Source organism: Arabidopsis lyrata (assembly GCF_000004255.2).
Source record: "Arabidopsis lyrata subsp. lyrata unplaced genomic scaffold ARALYscaffold_4, whole genome shotgun sequence".
In the NCBI taxonomy this organism is placed as follows: Eukaryota; Viridiplantae; Streptophyta; class Magnoliopsida; order Brassicales; family Brassicaceae; genus Arabidopsis; species Arabidopsis lyrata.
The window spans coordinates 1902851-1927696 of NW_003302552.1; the positions used below are offsets into that span (position 1 = coordinate 1902851).

The 24846-nt window shown below is 32.8% G+C and overlaps 4 protein-coding genes and 2 long non-coding RNA genes across 6 annotated transcripts; 3 read left to right on the forward strand and 3 right to left on the reverse strand.

The window, feature by feature from the left end:
• Positions 1-723: 723 nt before the first annotated feature.
• Positions 724-1998, forward strand: LOC9316574. The gene is made up of 5 exons (XM_021027074.1): positions 724-783; positions 1037-1250; positions 1341-1580; positions 1674-1728; positions 1815-1998. Exons 2-4 carry the CDS (start codon positions 1037-1039, stop codon positions 1676-1678), a joined length of 459 nt encoding a protein of 152 aa, XP_020882733.1. The 5' UTR covers positions 724-783; the 3' UTR covers positions 1679-1728; positions 1815-1998.
• Positions 1999-10101: 8103 nt separating this feature from the next.
• LOC110229453 lies at positions 10102-11154 on the forward strand. Its single transcript, XR_002332852.1, has 2 exons — positions 10102-10305; positions 10580-11154. It is a non-coding gene; the product is annotated as an uncharacterized LOC110229453 (long non-coding RNA).
• A 436-nt stretch (positions 11155-11590) lies between these two features.
• Positions 11591-13787, reverse strand: LOC9314757 (spermidine sinapoyl-CoA acyltransferase). The gene is made up of 3 exons (XM_002880462.2): positions 13266-13787; positions 12416-12658; positions 11591-12326 (listed from the first exon to the last, which is right to left on the reverse strand). Exons 1-3 carry the CDS (start codon positions 13719-13721, stop codon positions 11670-11672), a joined length of 1356 nt encoding a protein of 451 aa, XP_002880508.1. The 5' UTR covers positions 13722-13787; the 3' UTR covers positions 11591-11669.
• A 126-nt stretch (positions 13788-13913) lies between these two features.
• Positions 13914-18032, forward strand: LOC9316576. Its single transcript, XM_002878644.2, has 3 exons — positions 13914-13922; positions 16566-16674; positions 17648-18032. The coding sequence occupies exons 1-3, from the start codon at positions 13914-13916 to the stop codon at positions 17920-17922; spliced, it is 393 nt and encodes a 130-aa protein (XP_002878690.2). The 3' UTR covers positions 17923-18032.
• A 40-nt stretch (positions 18033-18072) lies between these two features.
• On the reverse strand, positions 18073-19457 carry LOC110229442. The gene is made up of 2 exons (XR_002332843.1): positions 18343-19457; positions 18073-18240 (listed from the first exon to the last, which is right to left on the reverse strand). It is a non-coding gene; the product is annotated as an uncharacterized LOC110229442 (long non-coding RNA).
• Positions 19458-20958: 1501 nt separating this feature from the next.
• LOC9316577 lies at positions 20959-24369 on the reverse strand. The gene has a single exon (XM_021028627.1). It carries the CDS (start codon positions 23920-23922, stop codon positions 21235-21237), a length of 2688 nt encoding a protein of 895 aa, XP_020884286.1. The 5' UTR covers positions 23923-24369; the 3' UTR covers positions 20959-21234.
• Between the last annotated feature and the right edge of the window lie 477 nt (positions 24370-24846).

Here is a 24846-nt window from a genome sequence, read left to right on the forward strand (position 1 = left end):
ACTTTGTCCTTAAACCGATCTAGCCACGATTCCACCATCACGCTCCATTGGTGGACTACGGTGCTATGTTGGATCAAACATCGTTGAATCTGTTTGGAGCTTCCTCTGATCGAAATTCTCTTCTTCATCTTCCTTAGAGATTTTGTTTCCTACAGTTTTAACATCTGTATACAATAAACAAAGGAGAGCGGCTAGGAATTCTGAGGAGAGAAGAGGAAGAAAGTGAAGTAGAGGGAAATAAAAAATAGACTTCATCGGAGTTCTCACAGTTTTACGAATTCGATCTCCAGAATCATGAGATCAATAATCAAAACAGGATATCGGTTTCTCGATTCAATTCGGGTTTGGTGAGTAAGATTATGCAGCTTTGGTTTTCTCTTCAATGAAGAGACAGTAATTTCTTCACCGATTTATTTTCTACGATTTGGGCTAGTTACCTAAATGGACTTTTAATTATGGGTTCAATAAGATTTTTAATTTTCTATGTAAACAGTTAACCAATATGGGCTGTCAAACTGTTTAATTAGGCTTCGGCGATTTATACTTTTTGCAACAATTTTTTTTTAAAAAAGTGATGTGGAACGGAGAAGAAATTTTACTGGCTGATAAATATTGAGTTGTATTAATTAAAATGTTTTCATTGGACGATGATTTTAATGAGGTGTCAACCTTAGTATAGCTTAAAAAACTGAGGTGTCAGGCCTGGAGACTCTTAGCGTTTTTATTGTATTGATTAAAAATTGGGAACTTGTGTCCGTGGAATTGCGTCCGTGGAATCGACTGGTGATTTCAATCTCTCCAATTGCGTATATGATGTTTGATTGTATCAATGAATTTTAATCTGATTGATTGATGTTTTAGTTTTATCTTAGGGATCGAAACCATCTTAGCTCTCATACCAAAATCTTCCTCGGCTATTTGATTCACCAATCTCTTCTTGTTTCAGGTCGGTGGATTCAATCTCTCCAGATTGCTTATTTGATGGTTGATTGTAGAGATTAAAGATGTAACTGCGAATTTTGATTTTTTTTTTTAGATGACTACGACGGTGTGGTGGGACATCAACGGCTGTCCGGTTCCCGATGATTACGATGTAGGTAAGGTCGGTCCGTGTATAAAATTAGCGTTGGCGAAGTTAGGCATCGATGGTCCAATCACCATCAATGCCATGGGCGACCTAAAAGAAATCTCTGATCAAGTCTTAAAAAGCTTAACTTCATCTGGAATCTGTGTTGCATACTTCCCATTCAGTTAATCTTCTCATCCCTTTCCACAATTAGGTCTGATTCAATCGTGGATAATGATTGTCATCTGGCTTACTATTTCCTTTGCTGAAACAGATATCGTCTTGTATACGGGGTTGCTTATGGATTATAATCTACCTCCGGATAATACACAAGTGTTTATAATGGATTACCATAATTTGCTGAAACTCTCGGCGGTGGTTTTCAGTTTAAAAGAACGTGGATACAACATAGTTCTGGTATGTCCAGAAGAGCCTGCAAAAGAGCCTCCAGAAAAGCTTCCTCAATACGCAGGTTTAGACCTGCACCGTTTGCCCTGGGAAAGCGTGCTACAAGGTGTGTTTGTCCTCTCTCTCTCACAGTACTCAAAAATATAATGACACTTTTTTGTCATTTTTCTTACTTTCAAATTTGACACTTTGTTGTTAGGTTGATGCCATGTTTTCTGAACCCCCGAAGATCGATTATGAAGACTCATCTGAAGGCAAGTTTTAATATCTCAGGTTTCTTAATGAGTTTGATCAACTAGAAAAGAAAACATGATTTTGAATATGCTATTAAACATTGTAGAGGATGAGGATCTTGATGAACAAGATGACCCAAAGAAGCAAAAGACCTAATTGAGCATCTACGTGAACAAGACTAAGAAGAAGAGTACATGGCCAGTGGCTGAGCTAGAAAATTTTGTTATAGGGGTCAAAGTTTTTAATAAGTATATTATATAAAATTTATTATTAGTTTTGTCTAGAAATAATCTACGCTTAAGAAAAAAAATATATTTGAAAATCAACCAAATTAATATTTATAATTTTTTTTTATGGTCTACAAAGATTAACAAAAGCAAAAAAAAATTGTGGGGTTTTTTATAAATAATTATAATATTAGATCATTAGTTGAACTTTATTTTAAATAAGTCACGGAATTTTAATTTTGTTACATTAGAATTTGATTTAAGATTCTAATGAACCAAACTTATTTGGCTCTTTTGTTGTTTTAATGACAATTTTTTATCCCATATAGTTGAATTAGTTTGATATGGGGGTCAAAAACTGTAATGCATTGGGGTCATTATAATTACTCTTAATATAATGTAGTAGAATTTTCAAAATTCATAGGGGTCAACTGACCCCCCTAATTACACACTGCCTCCGCCCATGTACATGGCCCGAGGGGTGTTGTTCTTCTTCTCTAAAATAAAACTAGATCCTGATCCGGACATACGTGCGGGATTTCATATTTTAATAAATATGTTGTAATAAATTTTTATTAAATATATGATTATTTTGTTGTTTTAGTGATATATATTGTATTGAATAAATTATAATGTACACAGAAAAGTATAAAATGTTATTTATGTTTGCTTATGACACAATAGCAACCATAAGTCATTTTTTGGAGTTTGAAACTGAAGAGTATATTAGAAAAAAATCTTAGATTGAAATATAATATAAGTTAGATTGATGTAAAAAAAATATTATATAGTTATAGTATCTATAACCTAAACTCATATCAATTGGTTGAAATATTTGAAGTAATAATGATTTTAATAGTATTTTAAAATTCCTAACAATCAAACGGTCGGACCAAGATCAAACTGAATCGAATTAATGGCCAGGTAGATTTTTATTAAACTTGTGAACATTAAACTTGTAAACTATCAAACCGTATATAAAACCGTTAAAATGATTAAATACGTTTGCGAGAAATAGAAATATTTAGAGATAGGCGTAATTCTCATTCAATTTTATCATGTTCCATTATATCTTACCCGTTCTCCAATTTATGTCTCATAAAAGAACGCATTTCTAATATAAGATAAATTTTGTATTCCCGATTAGAAACAGGACGTGACGGAAACAAAAATTCTCGATATCCTGTTTGGGACAAACACAAATATAATTCATAGTATACTTTTATATGATATGATATAATAAAAAAGTTAGATTGATGTTAAAAAAATTATTTATATAGTTATAGTATCTATAACCAAAACTCATATTAGTTGGTTGAAATATTTGAAATAATAATGATTTTAGTAGTATTTTAAAATTCGTAACAATCAAACTGTCGGACCGAGATCAAAATGAATCGAGTTAATGGTCAGATAGTTTTTTATTAAACTTGTGAACATTAAACTTGTAAACTATCAAACCGTAGATAAAACTGTTAAAATGATTAAATACGTTTGCGAGAAATATAAATATTTAGAGATAGGCGTAATTCCCATTCAATTTTATCATGTTCCATTATATCTTACTCGTTCTCCAATTTATATATCATAAGAGAATGCATTTCTAATATAAGACAAATTTTATATTCCCGATTAGAAATAGGACGTGACGGAAACAAAAATTCTCGATATCTTGTTTGGGACAAACACAAATATAATTCATAGTATATTTATTATATGATGATATAATAAAAATATTACAAAATTAATTGACTTCTTTATTCTTATTGCTTTATATTTTGTTCATAAATATTAAATTACATTTGTTTGTTTTTTAAATTTTAACTATTATAGAACATACTATAATAACATTTATTATTTTGAACATTTTTATGCTATATAAATTGAAAACACATGTTACATATTTGATTGCAAACGTTAATTTGTTTGAATTGTAACTTGTTCTAATCTAAAATCTATGTTTTTATCCCGTCCTGTCTTCTTGCATGTCGTTCTTGTTTCGTAATTCCTATTCTCGTTATATTACATTAAATATCATTTTCCGAGTTCATTTTTGCTTATCTTTAAACATCATACAATATACGGTTGTAAGTTTTGGGGATTAACATATGTTCTGTTAAAATTTGTAAACATACCGTAAATTAAAACATGAAAACAAATTGAAAAAATAAATGATCTATCAACTAATCTTAACAAAATCATAAAACTAAGAGATAGTTTAATGTGAATAAATTTAGAGAATCATTTTGAATTAATTGTAAAAACTGTGTAAATTAAAAAGTAGCTTGTAATTAGTTAAATTAGTCATCTTGATTTGAATTCAATAGTTCCTTAAAGTTAAGATTTCTCATTTTGAAATATTTGTATTAAAAATTAAAACATTTGTATTTAAATTTATTTTAATGTTATTTGAAAAATAAAATAATCAATTCTAGAAGAATGTGTATTCCAAAATCTTGTAACAATTTGATACAAAATAAAATAATTGATTTGATTTGAAATTGAATAATTTATTTGGAGATATAGTAACTATTATAGTACGTTAGTTATATATATTTAAAATAATGAAAAATACCCATTTAAAAAAAAAATTCTAAAATTTTATATCATTTAAACACTAATTAAATGTTAAATATTTTAATCTATCTTGGAAATATTTTCTAGATATTTACAAATTTAGAATCCAAAAAATTAGTTTTTGAATAAGCTGTATTTTAAAGGATGGAAGTATTTCGTTTAGATTATATACGAAAAATATAAAAAATGTTTTTTCATATTTGGAAAATCAAAATTGAAAAATCTTTTTTCCAAGTGTACCAATCAGAATTAATTAGCATAGTATTGTTAAGGAATTTTTAAAAATCTAAACCAAATGATAATTTGTTATTAGATTAGATTGCCATTTTCGAAATATATAATAATATCTTACGAAAATAATTTAGTTTACATATATGCAATTTCGAATTAATTATACACAATTACCCGTTTCGGTTTATTAATTGTCCTTCTTCAAATTTAAAAATATCAATGGCATTTTTTGTAATATTTACCTTTTATAAGGTTATATTTTATCGAATGCTTCCCAATTAATAGCATAAATCTACACTATTAATATCATAAACTTTTATAGATTGGTAACATCGTTAATAAATATTTTTTGTTGCAAAATTGATAATATCGTTGATAAATATTTATAATTTTAGTATTTACCAACGGTAAAAATGTCGGAAAATACGCGAACTTTTAAATTTGGGACAAAAAAAGCATGAACTTTCAAAATGTCATTTAAATCATAAATTTTATTTTGACTTTTGAAAAAATAGTTAAGTTTTCCTTGACTTGACCATTTCGGGTATGTCGTTAAATTTCCGTTAATGAGATGCTGACGGGGTTAACTTTCCGTTAGAAATCTCCGTTGAATCGAAACGACGTCGTTTTGAATTGATGTGATATTTATAGTTAGACTGGAAGTATATATTAAAAAAAACATTTTTATAAAATTATAAGAACAATTCTTAAAGACGTCGTTTCAATTCAACGGAGATTTCTAACGGAAAGTTAACCCCGTCATCTTCTCGTTAACGGAAATTTAACGACATGTCCAAAACGGCCAGGTCAACGAAAATTTAACCATTTTATCAAAAGTCAAACTAAACTATATGATTTAAATAACATTTCGAAAGTTCATGTTTTTTTTGTCCCAAATTTGAAAAGTTCGCGCATTTTCCGACATTTTTCCCATTTACCAACCCGCAAATATTTAATTTTATTTAAAAACATATTATTTCTATTATTAATTTAGTTTAGTTGCTAATAATTTAACGTTTACATCTATACTATTAATTGTTTACATATTACGATTTGACAAAAACAAAATATTGGATGGAATGTATGTCGCATATTTTTTTTGGCTATGTACTTAATTTGTTATATTTAGTAAATGAGAAAATATCGGAATATATTTATAACATAAATATTATTACTTAGATTTTATTGTTAAAATATTTTGTATTTTTCAATTAATGACATTCGATTTATGTTGATTTTTTTGTTTTATCTCTAACAAATTGAAAAATACAAAATATTTCGATTTATATTCGAAATAGATATATTGATGCTGAATATTCAGTTATTATTTAATATTTATTGTTGTTTCTTTTTTTGTTTTTGTAGACAAATCATACCAAAAATATTGACGAAGCAAATCTCCGAATATATTGGATCATTTAATCATTTAATCTCGCTACTTGTTTTTGCAAAAAACTAAAGAAGGATCCGAATCAAATATATTTATTTAGTTGTAGTAGTTGTTTATTTACTAAATTACCCAGGTAAAAATTCATTTAGTTAGTCTTAAACTACCCTCACAATGTTGTAGTTCACAAAATGTTTCCCAATTAATAGTATAGATAAATAACTTGTCTTTTGTCTTTTTTTTTTCTCTTATGTGCAAACTTCGTTTCAACGTTACAAATTACATCAGTGCTATCATATTGCCTTTAGTTAATGGATCAAAATAATTCTAGAACGATTGCGATTTCTTTTTATACCTAAACACACCAGGATCATAATCTTTTCGAAGGTTCATGCTCACACACATAAACAAAAAAACAAACCAAAGTTCAAATGGTTTACCAGAAATACATTATCATGCATAAGACATATGTTTGAAGATTGAACTTGATCATGCATGCATTAAAAAATTTCAAATGGTTTACCATTAAATATTATGGAACCCCTTTAATCCATTAGTTTAAGTAAAGGTTCATTAATGCTTCTACATCCGGAGGTCTGGGTTTCAAATCCCAGAGAATGCGATTTATTATGCAAATTAAATGCGATAAGTTTACAGGAGATCTTCAACGTGGTTCAGGTAAAACCGTCAGATATGGATCTTCATAAAGCATATTCAGGTGAAATCGGCAGGTTTGGGTCTTCATAAAGTAGGTTCAGGTGAAATCGGCAGCGTGGATATTCATAAGATGGTATAATTGTCAGTTGTAAAATTCGTCAATGTAATATATCATAATTTCAAAACTTTTTAGTTGAGAAATTAGGAAACCATACATAGTCCAATAGAACTAGATTGTAACAGTAAAATGCAGGAAAGTACAATCTTGAATAATTAGGAGTTCCAACTACATAATAGATAATAGCTAAGTAGAATAGCAAATAAGTTGAACTGGCTTCATCGCAGAGGCTGCTCCATCTCCATCTCCATCTTCGGTTCTTGGCTTCTCCAAAGCAGTGAATGGTGTACAGTAATCTGGATACATCAGAAACCATTCCCAATCGCTGATGATGGTTACCCCTAAATCTACAAGTTCCTCAAGCACCCCTATCTTCAGACCTGCTTTGCTCCGTACAACTACTATCACATTGATGTTGTTTTTCCTAAGAGCTCTACACTCATCCAAAACTTTAAAGTCACCCGAGATCAACACAGCGGTAGTACCCATATTCTGATGCGGAATCCACGATTTCAATTGGGCTACGATTTCCTCATAAGCTTTGTCCTTTTCATCTTTTCGGTACACTTCCCCCGGACGCGGATTCTCCATGCAATCTGTGTATTTAAAGCCAGAATCCGGGTTGGCAAGAATGGCCCACTTGGCCCGTGTTTTCTTGGGGAATTTATCTGAGGTTGATGATTCAACTACCACGGATATTTCCATTTCCGTTGCCCGTTGATATCCAAGCTTGAGAAAAGTAGCATGCAAGGTGTGGAGAACGTCTTCAGTGTTCAGCCATCTTGGAATAGGCGCGTTCTCAATGTCCCACCACACAAACAATGGACCCAGTGCATAGTTTGTACGATAAACTATTTATAGACTACAATATCAGTTTGTCTTTATTTTAACTATTTATTACTTAGGATTTAGGAACAATGAAAACATTAATGTACCTTTTTTAAAAAAATAAAAGGAATAAAGCTTTTTTGGGGCTAATAAAATCTAAATATTACACAACGTTGGTGGTTTTAGATTTGAAGAAACTATAATGTCAACAACAACAAAATTTTAAGTCTTTTTAAAACTGTAATCTATATATATCCAATATGTTGTCAAGGTGCTACAATAAGTAAAAAGTATGAAAAAGATGATTATTAATTTTAAGAAATAACTTTTATAATTAATACTTTAAAATTATTAGTCACATCTTTTACAGTCTTTTTGCTAAAAGACGTATTTAATGTAACTAAGGTTTTTTGATGAATGTAATTTTACATTTATTCAAAAAAACAAAAAAGTATTAGTCTATATACATTGGCTTGACGATGCTTAGTCTATACAATCTATACAATCAATGTAAAATCAAACCTAAGTACATTTGCACTGATCTATACAATCAATATCATCAGCTCAATCAACTCAAAGATTCAATCTTTCACATCTAAGAACATCCAAAATCAAACAAAAGATGAATCAAATCACTCAATGCAAGTAGCTAACTTTCATCAAAGAATCAAGAGAACGACATGAATCATCTCTTAGCTAAACAATCACACTAAATAATCCGAAAAACCCTAAAACACACAAACAGCTTACAGCTTATGATTTTACCAAAAAAAAAAAAAACAGCTTATGAAACTATTTCTCATTTCTCTCTCGGATTATGTCACAGGCCAAATAGATTTCAACAAATGGCGAAAAAGCCAGATATGGAAATCGAAGTCGGAACTGAATCGTTCCCAATCAATCAAAAATTCGTACAACGACAACTTACGGAATAGCTGCTTCTTCTGCAGTTATGCTGACGCAAAAAAGAGAGAGACCTCTCGACCGAGTAGCTTTACACTTCCAAAATTGGAGTTAGCTTTATAATTCAAAAGGCGGTTCGATGGGCCTCGGCCCACCTGTATTTTACAAGACGCTGCGTTTCACCCGCAGAAGATTGTTACCCAAAATTGTATATAATTAACACATCGCCTCTCAAGGAAATAGAAAAAAGCTTAGACCATCTCCGTTGGGAGTGTCTCACATGAGTTTTTACTAATTAAAAAACAAAAAATAATGATAAAGGAGGAGAGAAGGTGAGAAACATGTCTCTGCAGCGAAACTTTGAGAAACTCTGCTTTACACATGTCATATTTTAACAGATTAAATAGTTACTTTCTGAATAATTATTTAAATAAATAATAAAATTATATCATAGTTATTAAAATATAATATTTTGAGACACTTTTAGAGTGTCTACCGATAAAGATGCTCTTAAAAGAAAACAACGATTCAGGTAAATTTTCTTTTTATGAAACTCCTTGTGAAAATTTATGATACATAATTGTTTTTGTTTTGGGTAACATTAACAACAATATTTGAACATGGAAAATGGAGATTCAAGGACTGTGATGATTGGAACAAGTAGACCAATGACCTTAGGCCAAGTGTCCAAGGTAAGTTTGTGCTGCAACGAATAAAGTGGTGTTTGTAGACAATGGCACATACTGGTTTTGTTATGATCAAGCATTTCTTTGGGTTAATTGATTATGCAGGTGAAACAGAGAGAATAAGGAAACATAACGGAAGGGTGTTAGCTTTAGGGTCAGAGTGCGGACGCCATGAAGGCAGAGTAAGGTTGAAACAATGTTGGGGATAGTGGAAATCCACGAGCAAATGCGGCGGCAGATCCATCTTTGTGAAAGGGAGGGACATGGCTGATAAGGCAGCGGCAAGGGCAGAGATGGGCAAAGCGTTGATGGTGATAAAGAATGTGTGTACATATCTATCTAATAAGTCTCAGTTAGATGATCACACCATTCATCTCTTTTCAGTGCCAATCGTTGGGAGAAGAGGTTCTTTATCTTCTTCTTTTTTAGCTATCTGATTGCTTTCACTTCTTCATCCTCTTAAATCTTATGAAGAGTGGTGTTGGTGTATTTTGAGAAGAAACTTATTAAGGAACTTGTTGATATGAGTAAGAACAAGACTTGCTAATAGCACATGCAGTAGGAGATAATTAGAAAGAAGAAAGTGAATCTAATATATAAATATCAATCTTTCCTCTTGAAGAAGTGTCTTTTCATTGACTATCATCAGGAATAACAAATTATGTTGTTTTGTAGATATATATATATATATATATATTCATGGACTTCATCAAACCATAATGCAGATAGCAATCAGATTGTCAACGAAAATTGATTTCTTATTAGTCTTTTTCCCCCACCTTATAATATCACTATTACATTTCTTGATTTTCTTTTGTAATAAAAATTGAGAATAAATATAAAGAAAAATTTAAAATAAGAAAAGGGCTACGTTCTTCTAGCAACCTCCTTTCATTCGTTTCTTCTACTCAGCTTTCTTATCTCTCTCTCTGTCTCGGACCATTCGCACAGCTCTGCCTTCTCCCGTCGACCATTCGATTACGGTACGATTCAACCTTCTCCAACTGCACACAAATCTTCTCTCTTTTTAAAGTTTCTTCTGAGATTGAAACCATACGACGTTTTCGAGGTTTTACACAGTTTCCTTTGCTTTGGACTGATTTGTTTTCTGTTTTTCCCCGTAAAAGGGCAAACTTGTGGCGTGTGGAACTCGCCCAGCTCGGATTTCTATTGAAATGATTTAGCTTTTTTGGTTCATGATTGTAACAGAAAGGCAGAGTGTTTAGGCTGAAAGATATGTTTAAATTGTTGTTTCAGGGAGTGTATTGAGCTAAAACAAAATGGCTCTAATACAATTTGGAAGAACATGTGTTGCTCAATGGAGTATTCGTCCTCAATTTGCAGTGAGAGCTTGTTATTCAACCACACTCGAATCATAAAGAAACGTGTATTTTACTTGGTTTGGGAGAAGTTTGATTTAAGATTATATATACAGATTAGACCTGTGAGAACATGAGAAAGGCAGACAAACCACCTGGGAGCTAAGTTAGGATCAGCGATGGGAATCTAAAGGAGATGAAACTGTAGGATTGATTTCTCGGCTCAGACTCTCTAACTCTTCGTCACTGAAGAGCTGTCTGAGGATGGTGGAAGCTCCTCCGGCCAACCATTTGTCATCCAGGCGGTGGCTGTAGACTCCATACCTCGCATCATCGACCCTTTTGGTGCTGAGAAGTTCAATAGCTAAGGTCGAGCCCAGTATTAGAGTGTATATAGTTGGTTTAGTTATGGTTTAGATTGGTTAGTATATTTGGTTTAGTTTAGTTTGTATTTAAGCTTGCTTTGTATCACCATTTACAATTAATGAAGATTTTCACGATTATTGAAACCCAGTGAAGTCACCTTTGGAAAACAGATAAGAAAAGTATTGTTAATGTCAGTAGGTAACTTAGTGAACTAGAGAAATGGTATTTTAGATGTTAAAGAAAAACAAAAAAAACTCTATTTGTTTCTAAAAATAGAATGTTATTTAGTTATTAATCTTCGTATATAGGTTATTCTACTTATTCTCCCCTCTTTTAATGTGTGAAAATTTCAAAAATGACACTGATAAAAAAAAAATCTTATCAAAATGATATATTGTGACTATTATATGTAGTTAAGATGTAATAAGTTTTTTTAAAAAATCTCATCAAAATGATATATTGTGATTTGTGACTATCAAAATGATATATTGTGACTGAATTCTCTATTTTTTCATATTGTAATAAGTTTTATTATCCATTCTTAAATTAACTAATTAGATTTAAATTAAGAATGTTAGTAACATTAGATGTAGACTTCGTCTTTTCAAAAAATTTTATATTCTTTTATGATTTTTTAAAACAAAAAAAGATAAAAACAAGCTTTACTGCAAAGCTTTCATCTCTTCCTTGAACTTAAGCATTGCAATTCTTGGCAATGTAACCACAATCTGAACCCCTCCGACCATATCCGGTTCCAACCTAGATGGTCGCATGAACATATTAACCGTCCTAGCTGTCTCCGATGGAACCACCGGGACGATATTCACCGGCTCATTCCACCCGAAATCCATCGATCCAAAGATCCCGATATTCCTCCAATCCGTCAAACAAAACAACCCATCTTTTTTTCCTTTGATCTTTAAATTCATCTTAATGATTTTTTCAGTGTTTGCAAGCTCTTCTTGGAGATAATCTTTATCGTGACCCTTCCTCTTTGCTTCTTTTATAAGCTTTACGATATCGGAGATCGTAAATTCTTCCACTTCTCTCGCGGTTAATGGCACATACATGTCAATATATGCATTACCGTAGTATCCATCGGGCAGAGGTGGATCCACAACGTTGCGGATTCCTACTGATAAACCCAAAACTGTGACTCCATCTCGATCCAAATTGAGAGCTTTAACTCTTGATTTCCACAAATAAGCTCCTAGAACTTCGAAAGTAGTGATTGTCTCATTAGAGAAGTCGCACTCTTTCAATGTAGCTTCTTTCAATCTTCTTATGCTATCGGCTCTAATATTTATTTTTTCAGTTACCTGAATACATTTATAAACATGGATAGAATTAAAATACTATTGTTTTGGATTAATATAGTATGTGAGGGTCTTGTTGTGTGCACACATACCCAATCATCCGTTGGTAAGTAGGGCGAAGCAGCCGTGTCGTCGCCGGGAACAAATGGAGGTTGATCATCTTCAGGCTTCCCCACAAGTCTTTCTCTTTCCCAAACCGGAGTTACCATCGGTTTCTTCTTCCCGTTGGCCAACTCCGTCAAGGCACACATGATATGACCTTCTCCATATCCATCGCACATTGCATGTGACATTGCCATCCCTAAGATAAATCCTCCACATTCAAATTTGGTTACCTATTCAAAAAAAAAAAAATTATTTATTTCTTAGTAAAGTTGATGTGAAAAAAGTTTGGTCACTTGCCACATGCATCTAAAATTTATATCATTTTAGTTTAGTTATGTCCAAATCAGGCCGCAGTACTGTAAAATAAATGCATGGAATTATTTAGATGAGACCAAATTGGACTAAATTATGCGGAATTTGCAGATTTCTAGCCGGGCATGCAGCACCGGTCTAATATATATATATAAAATTTTAAAAATACAAAATCCAGCAACTTTTACAAAAATGACTCTAGTAAATATACTTTATTTTAGACTCGATCTGAGATGAACCGAAATAACCGATCCGAAAACCAAATCATATTTTAGCATATGATTTAAAGGAATTTTTTTTCCTATATTCGAAAAAAATCAGACTCAGAATTTGAATAAGACAAAAAAAATCAATCTAAATCCTAATTATCATTGAAAATTAAGGAGAAATTAAAATGTGATTAAAAACCAAATCCGAAGGGAAACCAAAATCGTACCAAACCATGAGCTTAGATTTTACTTTGAAACTCTAATTAATAAACCCCCCAAAAAAAAAACACCTAAAAAAAATAAATGGTTTGTGTACCTGCAAAGCAAAAGGTCGATAACCATCGTTATCCACGTGAAGTTCAGGCAAGAACATCAAGGCCGTATCCGAGTCAATATTCTCTTGATTCTTCAAAGAAGAGAGCTCCACATTTGCAGTAGCTACCGTGAACGGCACACCGCCTCCATCGTGGCCACAGCTCAATTGAAGCTTCCGGTCACTCTCCTGCCGCTTCAAACTCCCCGAAAGCGGATAGTAATACACAAGAAGATCGGACAAGGCCTCCCTAAGCAAAAGTTCAGGCCGGTTATCATCATCAACAACGTTCTTGGATTTGAAAACGTAACATGCCTTGTAAATAACTTCGTTGTAAGGATCATTGTCAAGTGTTGAAAGGGAAAGTGTTTGTTGAGGAATATGTTTTGAGGGTTTCACCATATCGGTGAGCTTCTTCTCGACCATTAAAGGGATCGATGAAGCTATGTGAATCGACATGTTTTAATTTTTGTGTGTTTGACAAATATAAGTGTATAACTCTAAGAACACTCTTGTCTTTTATAGATAAAAGTTTTGGCATAATGTTGGCCACGTTGACGTTAAACATTGTAACAAGTAAACAAATGGCACTTAACTTTTATTTATATTCTAAGTAATCCTTATTGTCCGCACGGCCAATAAATGAAGAAAATGGAAAAGGTTTGACATTTTATTTTCATTTGTCATTTCAAAGTAAACCATGCTAAGTTATCCTTGTTGTCCGCACGGCCAATGAATTTTCATTATTATTTGTAAAGGTAAAAGCAAACGTACGTAACTTTTATCATGTTCAAATATTTGGTTAGTTTTTAGTTTTAAAGTATGATCCTAAATCATCATCATTTCATTTCGACTAGCCAAATAAGAATGATTTAAATAATTACACGTTTTAAAAGAAAAAATTGACCTAGTTAGACTTAAACTTGGTTAGAACCACTAGACTACTATAACTTTTTTTTTTTTTGGTAATCACTAGACTAGTATAACTTGGTAATTGGTTAGTTTTACCTTTTTCTTGGGTCTTTTTATAATGTTGTCCCATAATAATCCAAATTACATCGGAGTATGGAAGATAACATGACATTTGATTTGTAACGCTTTGACAAAAAAAAAAAAATACTATATAAAAAGAAAACTAGAGACAAACGTAATAATATCGTATTGTGAAGACATCAAGCTTTTCTTCCACAGTGCAAGACATATTCTACAATTGTATGCGTCTATGCGAAGTTCCATCGATGCAAAATTGGATGCAATAAACATATAACTCTAAACAACATATCAGATCGATCATCGATGACAGTATAATTTGTTGAAGGTTTCGATCTCAAATTCCCAATGCTCACAATCAGAATTAAAAAATAGTATGAGCGGGCGGAGAAACAATAGTGTGAGTAGACGAAGAAATAGAAAATAGTAATCTTATAAAAATGTAAGATCTTAATTAATTAACTTGGTTTATGCGTCACATATTTATCAAATGCTAAACGATAGTGGTCTCGGAATTACAAGCGACAACAAGAACATATGTGTGACATATGGCGCAAAAAGACATAATCAATACAATAATAACACTAAGGATCTCTCTAATTCTGACAGATCAGCATTTTGGGATTTTCTCAGGCTGACACCTCATTAAAATCATTATCCAATAAAAACATTTCGATTAATACACATCACTTCTTTGCCACATCAGATTTCCAGCATGCCACATCAGCTTTTTATAAAAAAACACATTATTTAAAAGGGAAATTGTTATAAATACCCTTTTTGGTGTGTCTTTTTTCAAAAATACCTCTTTTAGATATCCATTTTCAAAACTGCCCCTTTTTAAATCGGAAATGTTTATAAAGTTTTATTAGGTTTATAAGGTACTTATGAATTGTAACTACTACTTAAAGATATTTATAAGGTATTTTTAAAGGTTCTACAAGTTATTTTAAAGGATTTTTAAGGTTTTCAAAAGTTTTACAAGATATTTTAAAGGTTTTAAAAGTATTTAAAATGCATTTATAAGGTATTTATAAAGTATTTATAAGATTTTAGATACATAGAAATGTAGTTTGTGAATGTTTAATAATATTACATACATATTTGGGTAAGTCTTATATTTTTAAGAGAATTTTTTATTTTAGTTTTTTTGTAAACGAAGAGCATTTTTTATAAAGTTTTAAAAAGAGGTATTTTTGAAAAGTGGCATTTTTGCAAAAGCCCCTATTTAAAAAGACAACTAATCAAATTAATACAATCATACACATAATGATTTTAATTTTTTGATAATAATAAATAAATTTCTAATTTGTTTAATAATTCAATATCTACAAAAAATGGAAAACAAAATACCCTCTTTATTTTTTTTAAAGTTGTTTGACATCAAATGGTTTTAGAGAACAACATGCATGAAGTGAATTTAACAAGTAGTTTACACCGCGTGTTACTTTTGTAAATTAATTTTGTTTTAATATAAGTTTTACGGTAAAAATGTAAGAGGTTCTTCAGATATTATTTTATATTTGCTCGTATTTTAATTGTTTTTATTTTATTAGTTTATATATGCATACACTAATAAATATTTTTTATATCTTACTTTTACAAAAAAATGTACCGTGTAGTTAATATTTATATTTGTTTTTTTATTATTTTATGTTTTGTATATGTTTAACTTTTTATAAATGTTAGATTTGTTTTTATATTCTGATATATGTAAATATGTTTCAGTGAATATTATACTCCAAAAACCTTAGATTATTTCTGTTAAAATTATTTGTGGTACACAAGCATAATTAGAATCATAGTTTATTCATAAGAGTTTACGATTGCTAAATTGGTTTACGTTTCTTTTTTATTTCAATTCAAGAAATTCACAGCAGTAAAGAACATTACACTCTTAGGATTGTAATCTCACACATGTTCTATTATCCCGTCTTGTTACTTCAAGATGTATAGTCAAACTTGAATCTCTATGTTCCTATTATACATGTATCTTGTTTCACTTGATCATCTGCATATAAAGCGCAAAACTTTGTTAGTTTCTGTTCAAAAATGAAATCCCTAAAGGGAAAATTGGTCAACTTATTCTATGTTCTAACCATAGAAATGTGTAGCCCAGTGAAGTTTGCATTTGCAATTTGACTTATTTTGGATTTATGCTCTTTTTCTTGTTTGTAAATTTTGGCTGAAATATCGCAAATGTTATTGATTAATTTGGTTATTATTTTTGATCTATTATATAGAAATATATAATTCTGCATATCAAAAAGTTGAGAATTAACTCTGTATTTGTGGTTTATGCTTTGAATGAAGGTGATCTCATGCTGCCGGCTCAAACGCTTGACCTACTCTATTCCAAGAACATTTAATGGTAAATATCAGGCCCGACTTAGAGGCAGTGCTGACAGTGCTAGAGCACTAGGTCCACATTTGTTTGTCAGTTTTTGTAAAGCTTAAAGGTCCTAAATTTTTGATATTTTTGCAAACAATGGTCCTAAATTTTAAATCTTTGCAAATAAGACCTTAAGTTTTCAGAAAAAAAACAAAAAATTGGGCACAAGGTCAAAAAAAATTTTAAGCCGGCCTGGTAAATATAAGTTAAGAGAAAGACAAAGAGAAAGATGGGATTCCCTTAAAATGCTAAGAACCATAGGATCGTCATTCTGTAACTATTTATCTTTGAACATTCTAATTTTAAGTCATAAACCAAATTATATTAACCAATGTTTATGAATTGTTTAGCCTATTCATTTTAAAAACCCATAACAAAGTCTGGTCCATCTTTTTCGATTTCTATATTTTCATGAAATTTTCGTAACTTGTGTTTGTCTAATAATTTTCTCAAGAGAGATTGATGTCTCTTGTGGTCGACAGACTAATTGATTCCAATAATAAATACTATATTGTTTTGGTTTTGATTGTTTAAATAAAACAAATTTTTAAAAAATACCCGCAGCGTAGCGCGGGTTTCGACCTAGTATAGTATAATAATGTTATATCTAACATAAGTATAGTGGTATCCTTGTGAAAAACACTTGGGAGGTCCTTGATTCAAGTCTTTGCGGTAGGAACATTATTTCTACCGTAACTATGATGGTTAGGTTTAGGATGAAAACCTAGATCTTAAGGCGTAAATTCGCACATTTTTGGGTTCGATTTCCGTCGGAAATTGGAGTGCTATTTATGGATTAGCTAGAAAATTATTTGGATGATGCGGGCGGGATCGATCTGAACCTTCAGGTCTTAGGGGGGGTATTGAAGCAAAGAATGTCATAGAATTTAATAGAATGGAATTAAAGACATAAATACAGATTTGTAAGTACTTGTAAATATTTTTTTAAATCTTTCTTTCAAATTCTACGAATATTCTACAACAATTTAATAGAATTGAAAAGAAATTTCAATAGAATTGAAAAGATATATTTACAAAATTCTTCTACCTCTTGTTATCCCTCCGGAGAGCTTCCACGAAATTACTCCGGTGGCAGAAGTGACGGTGGCAACAGATGTGGAAGCCACTGCTGGTCACCGTAGCGGTGGTGACGGTGGCGATGGAAAGAAGAAGTGTGTGTGTTCACCGTCGAAGCATCCAAGATCGTTCAAGTGTAGGTATCATCAACATGAATATCAGTGGCTTCCTTCATCTTCTTCTTCATCCCTTCACAAATAACGCATCATCAAATCATCATGTAAACAATAATTATAGTTTTCTATTTTTATTATTCATGATTATTTTGATTTGTTTAAGTATTTCAATCAAAGTAGAAATTGTGTTGTGGTTCTTCGTATTGCTCATCAACTCCATTAGCTCATATCTATGTTCTCTACCGTAGTTTTGCTTATGGTACCGTTTTTGTCACGCCAGCCCCGTTTGATAGCATCAACTAATATAGCCGTTAACTCATAACATTCTTGATCTGACCATGACATATATGGGCCTTTCTTTTTCTTTTTTGACGTCTCTCCTGCCTGGTCTCCTGATTCCATTCTAAAGAAAAAAGGAAAGTAAAAAACACAAAGAAATCTTTCATATGGATCAAGAGAAACTGTAGTGTAGATTATTATATAAAAATGGATTAGAGAAACTTACGAAGGATGATTGTGGTTTTTCTTCAAACTGGTTTTAGGAGATGATCGTTGTTTTTTTTTTTTTGAGAAGTAAGGAAATGATCACCAATATTATATAGGAGAAGTAAGTGTAACTAATACTATTTTTTTGGGATTTTACGATATATGGTTGATAGATTTTATAATAAACAAATAAATTTCAAAAGTATCGAAAATCTAGCAACAACATTCTTATCTAATAAAATTGGAGCATATCCATAAAGAATAAAATAACAAACATGCTTCAGCACTGATGTGTATCAAATAATTGTTCTCACGTTATTGTTCGTCCAATAACAAACATGTTTTGTTGTTCTCACGTTAACAAAAACAGAGCATCACGATTCACGACTCACGAGCACACCCGAAACCTTGCAGATGTCGCAGCTACCAAAGCAAGCGTGTCATTCTCATCTTAGCTTGTGTTCACGAGGATAAGGAGATCAATCTGAAGTTGTTGTGTCATTGCCGTCGTTTGGCGTTGTTTCATTTTGAGTCACCGTGGTTGATTCTCGATCAACCCCGTCAGATAGAAAGAGAGACACGGCTAAGACATGGTCACATGGCATCTCTGGAGGATACGAGAAAATAGGAGAAGTGAGGTCTCATGTGGAGATGTGATGAAAGAGGCAGTAATCTCGTTAACACAAAAAAAGAGAGAAAGGGAGAAGAGGAGAGAGAGAGAGCCATGAAGAAGAGGAGAGAGTTGGAGAAGTCGCACAGGTGGTGGAAATCACTGGTGGCTCTATTAGCACATGTCATGGTTGTGGAAACTCTCGATGGTGGTGAAGGATCAAGCTTGGAGCAGATCAGAGGTGGAAAAGAAGATATGTTGCACATGAGTTCATAGCTAATGGTTTGCACATGAGGCTCTTGGTTGCTCCAGAAGAGATGTCAATGGGAAGACGAATCATTTGAGGGAAATTTTGATGAGGTCTTGGCTCTAGAAGAGATGCCAATGAGAAGAAGACCCATTTGAAGTCCGTACGTCCTTTTTTTTTCCACCGAAATCACAACGTAAAGGCTCAGAATTTGTTCAATACATTTTACACTAATGTTTCTATTAAATTCTTGTCAAATAATGGTGTCATAGAATTTTACATAACATTAAATAACACTTGAATTTAATAGAATTAAGAATTCAACAAATTGAATAACACTAGAATTAAAAGTATTTCAAAAGAATGGTTACAAATACTTATTTCAATAACACAAGAATTTAATAGAATCTACAAAAAGTCAAAATGAATAACACTCGAATTCAAATTCTGTTTAATTCTATCAATTTCCTTCGTCCAATAACCCCCCCCCCCCTAATGTTTAACTTGATATATAGGTGCCTACCAAATTTTCATATCTGAAAAGTTAATCAGAATCGCTTGGATAAACACAAAAATAGTCCATAAGTAATACTTACTCGTATTCAAAGTTCCAAAAATTCCAATGATTTATAGGGTTTAGGGTCAGTTTTATTTGAGGTTTAATCAAATCCGTCAACAAAATAATTCATCTTTTTTTTTTCCTTTGGATCGTTAAATTCATCTTAATGGGTTTTTAGTGTTTGCAAGCTCTTCGTGAAGATAATCTTTATCCTGAGCCTTTATCTTCACTTCTTTTATGAGTTTCACGATGTCTGAGATCGTAAATTCTTCGCTTCTCTTGTGGTTAATGGTACATACATTTCAATATATGCATTACCATAGTATCCGTCAGGCAAAGGTGGATCCACGACGTTTCGAGTTACTACAGGTAGAGTCGTAGAGAAGCCAAAAAATATGTTTTTAAAAGGGTTTAAGGTCTCAAACATTTCACTTGGCTTGGTGTCAAAAACAATTTTTACGAGTTTTTTTTTTTAACTAGCGAGGTTTAGTGTGAGAGAAAATATGCTTAACTAGGTTTGTAAACGGAACGAATATCCGGCTTTTTTTTAAGATATCTGTATCCGTATCTGTATCCGTATTATCTGCCAATTTAGTATCCGTATCCGGATTCAGAAATTCCAGATATCCGGATACCGGATATCCGTTAAAAATCCGGATATCCGCGAATATTTAGAAATAGTGTTTTAAAATCCTAAATTCATTAATATCATACATAAAAAGCTTTAAAAATTCATAAAATAGCTAGAAGTTGATTAAACATGCAAAACATTTCAAAAACAAAGAATTTATTAAAGTAGCAAAAGGTTCAAAAGATTCAAATGATGTTCTTAAACAAAAAAAAAAAAGACATTAATTAACTTCTCTAATTCTTTTTAATTTTTATAATTTATTTTTATTTTTTGTCCTATGATTTATTTATTAATATTGAAAATAAAATAAAAATAATTAAAAAAGTTGGGTTTACAAATTTTGTTGGGCTTTAACACTTGAAGGATGAAGTCATTAAGGCTTTTAAGTTACAAATTTTTTTTTTTTTTTTTTTTTAAAATTTAAAAATTATCCAGCCCAAATTTTAGGATTATTCGTATTTATATCCGTATCCGCGATATTCGTCATTTTACTATCCGCATCCGTTCGGCCGGATATCCGTTTTTTCGGATCAAAAACCGGGTATAGATACGGATATCTGCAGATAACGGATATAAATCTCAGGCCTATGCTTAACTGTGTTCCCTTCTCCAAAAGTGGAAATATTTGGCCAAAACATGTTCTGCTTTCCAGTTGACAAGAATTGTCCTCCTATCTCATATTCCTAAAAACTGAAACAGAGCAATACGAAAAAAACTATATTTAGCAAATCTTAATTCACAGTTTTACTTTTTACCCTCCTTTCATTTCCAGAAGCCTCTAGGATGTTGTTAGTGGCTCAAGGCATTATCACAAAAAGGCGAATTCTTGATGCAGCGGGTTTCAAAAAGTTTTCAAAGAATCAATCACGTCTCTGAATCTTCTGCTTCTTCTTCAATTACAGTTGGGAGCGAACCTTCTCTGCTGAAACCGGGGTTTAAGAACTTGGCGACAAAAGCCCATAGCTTATAAACATCCTCAAAGTTTGTCAAAAAGCTGAGAGAAGCTGTGACAACCTCAAACCGCACAAACCCATTTTTTCCACCGCGTTTACCAGCTTCTCTCTGCAGATGCAAAGAACTATCTTCCTTGATCCTAGCGCCCCCACGGTGGTTTCTCGGAAGATCCATTATGCGTATGTGACTCAAGATACCAATACCAAGAGATACACCTTCTCTCTCAGCCAGTTTAAGAACAACTTCTGGACTTACAAACCCTTTGCTTTTGTCTTTTACGTTGAAAGCAACTGCTGCTCCTCTTTCGTACTTTATCTTTGGGCCATAAATCTGCACAAGATTCATGTATCTGCTGCTACCGTCATTGCCTGGTTCAGGCACTTTCAGCTGTAGCAAAGAGATCACAAGCCAGTTAATCAGAAATCTGAGCCTACTTGTGGTTTTATTAAGACCTAACATATTCACATGATCGATATGGCTGCAAACAATCTCGGGCTCCCTTCTGTCCCAATCATCCTCATTCGGGTTTTCACCATCACTTTCGTCATATACACTGGCCATAGAAGCTTCACCTTGGTCCAGACTATGACTGACACGGTCCATGTTAAATGAAACCCGTGTTCCTCTGCTTGGTTGTTCATCTTCCACACCCAAAAGCCTCCCACCAGTACCCCTTCTTCCCAATAACCTAAACTCACCTTCTGTTTCTCGTCTAATTGCGTTATCTTTCATATCTGAAGAAATCTTGGAGCTTGAGCCATTTGATCCAAAACCAGATCCTGCGCGATACACAATGTTACCGCAGTTTTCTTCCTGTATCTCTTGAGTTTGGAAATTATTAGAGTTCCTCGGATTCCGTGATGGCGTTGAGTTTGTCTCCTGAGTAACTGACATAACTGCAGCATCAAACGAGAGGACATCTTTACCATCATACATAGGACTGCTGTAACTCTTTGCTACCGGTTTTGGTGATTGCCGTTTGCTGGTAAACCAAAACGGTGGCAATGGAGAGGCGATTTTATGGTGGTTCAAGTGACCCGCACGGTCAGACCCAAGCGGACTTTGACCCAAATCAATCCAAAAGGAATTATCAGATGACTCATCTTCACTGAAAGCTGGGCTTTTCATCAGTTCTCCAACAGAAACACTTTCATTTTCTTCAAATATGGTACTACTAGTCCCATCTCTATCAGAGGCATTATCTTCTAAGAGGTCTGTCTCAAACACATCCCTCACTTGAGCTGAAGTGTATGCACCAGAGAATACCGGCATCTGAGCACCTCTACGAGCAGCCTCTGTGGTGGCTGGTTTATCACCATTTGCACCAACGTCATGATCTTCAAGACCAACCAATCCGTCCAGACCATCTATCGAATCACTGAGATATAATGGATATTGAGGTGTGATCTTCACAATTCCCGATCCTGTTTTCCCGGACTGACTCTGAAGATTACCCATCACCGACTTCTTAATCAACAGACAACCAAAACCTGTAGGATCATGCCCAAAGACCTTGTAGAACGAGGTGATGATAAACTCTGGTCGAAACAACGATAAACCGAGCGAATCCATATCTTTGGGACCTAAAGAACCAGCATCAAGCAACACATGCCAGTTGTTCTGCTGAGCAAGAGCCATCCACTGGTAAGAGTACTTAGAACCCGTAACCCTAGACTGCGCAGGAAACACAAACAACCCAACCGCAGAATCCTTCTTCTTCCTCTTCTTATGAGACAAACGGTTCTTCAAATCCGTGGAACACAGCTTCAAAGTTGGCCATTTAAACCAAGCGTTATAAGCTTTCGCACCTTTCTCTCTCGCAGTCTGAGCCATCCAATTCACAGACTGACTCTCATGATCAAACATTGTCAAAAGCCGCTTATTCGTATGAAAAGGATAAGATTCCGCAAGCAACCTAAACGCAGAGCCTCTACTTCCAGTGAAAACAAGACCATACTCACTCTCAGGTATATTAAGATAATCCATTATCCTAGTCTTGAGATCATGTTCCACAGTTCCAATCTCAGCTCCACCATAAAGAGCATGGTTACTCAAATTCGCAGTAATCTCAGACAAACTAAACGTACAAGAATCCCAATAATGCAAAGTCTGAACATACGAAAAAAGCCCAAAGCCACAGTAATCAAGACATACCTTTGAATCCAACAAGTGACCATACTCATCAGATCTCAACTGATCAACTTTCTCAGAAGTCTCAAACTTTGGATACATAATAAGAAACTTATTAAAAGCTTCAAGAAGCTCAGGTATGTCATCTTCAGACTCAAAAGTGCGTTCAGCAGCTAAAGCAGTAGCACGTAAGAACTCACGTTGAGCGTGTAACCTAGCCAAAGATCTAGAACGACCTAAGCTCTCATCTTGATTCTCTTTCTCAACTTCTTGAGATTTAAAGAGCAACCCATTCTCAGATGCTTCTTCAAGAGCATCTCTAAGCTTATCTTCATACAATTTCCTAAGCATTGAAGCTTTTCTTCTAACATCAATTGGTGAATCAGAACCATCTCTTCTCCTACTCTTACTCTTATCTAAGATCAGAGTAGCACAGTGATGAATTTGCTTCCACAAAGGAAAATGCATTAATCTCAATTTCAGAAGAAGGGTAACAAAAAAAAAGGGTTCTTTTTTCTTTTTCTCTAGCCCATAAGAGGAAAAACCCTAAAAAGTGAAGATCTTGAAGCAGATCAAGAGAAGCCACTAAAAACGGAAACTTTCACAAAACCCACAAAAAAGTAGACGACTTTCACGGAAGAGAATTAGCAGAATTTTCAAACAAACAGTCAGATCCCAAAATTGTGAAAGGAAGAAGATGAATTATGTGAAAGCTTTTGCTCTGTATTTTTTTTTTTTGGGAAGATTTTAGAGAAGAAGATGATGATAATAAATGCAAAGCTGACTCCTTTCACCACCAATCTCTCGTCTCATTTACTACACAACACACTCTCTCTCTCTCTCTACTCAGTGCCTTTCTCTCTCTAATCCTTGGGTCAAAAAGTCATTGACTTTTTTTCCATAGAAGCAGAGTAGTGGTGGCGTTAGGGTTTTGAGAAGCTTAATTAATTAAGTTTCTGTAATCATTTGATTTTCTATTATTCGAATGAAAGATATTAGTAAGCTCATTTTCTGCATTGTGAATAGACAGTAATTTTATATAATGTTTATTGTTTAAAGTGCTTATTTTAATTAGAGTCAAACAAAACAGAAATTATATTTTTTTACTTAAGAAAACTGATATTTGTCTTATTTTGTGCCCTGAAAAAAATGTAGGAATTAGTCAACTTCTGTAAGCAAAGAAAAAAAGGGAAAAAGTATATTTAGAAAATACTGTCCTCACCACATTTGGGATTTATAAGTTCATTTTGGTAACTTATTTAGAAAAAAATATATTTTCGTATTCAATTTAAGAAAGTAAAAAGCTTTAATTTTGATATGTTGGGAGTGTTGGGTAAGGAGACCAAATGTATTAAATATGTTAGGTTGAGAACAGTGGGAAGATTCTTGCTC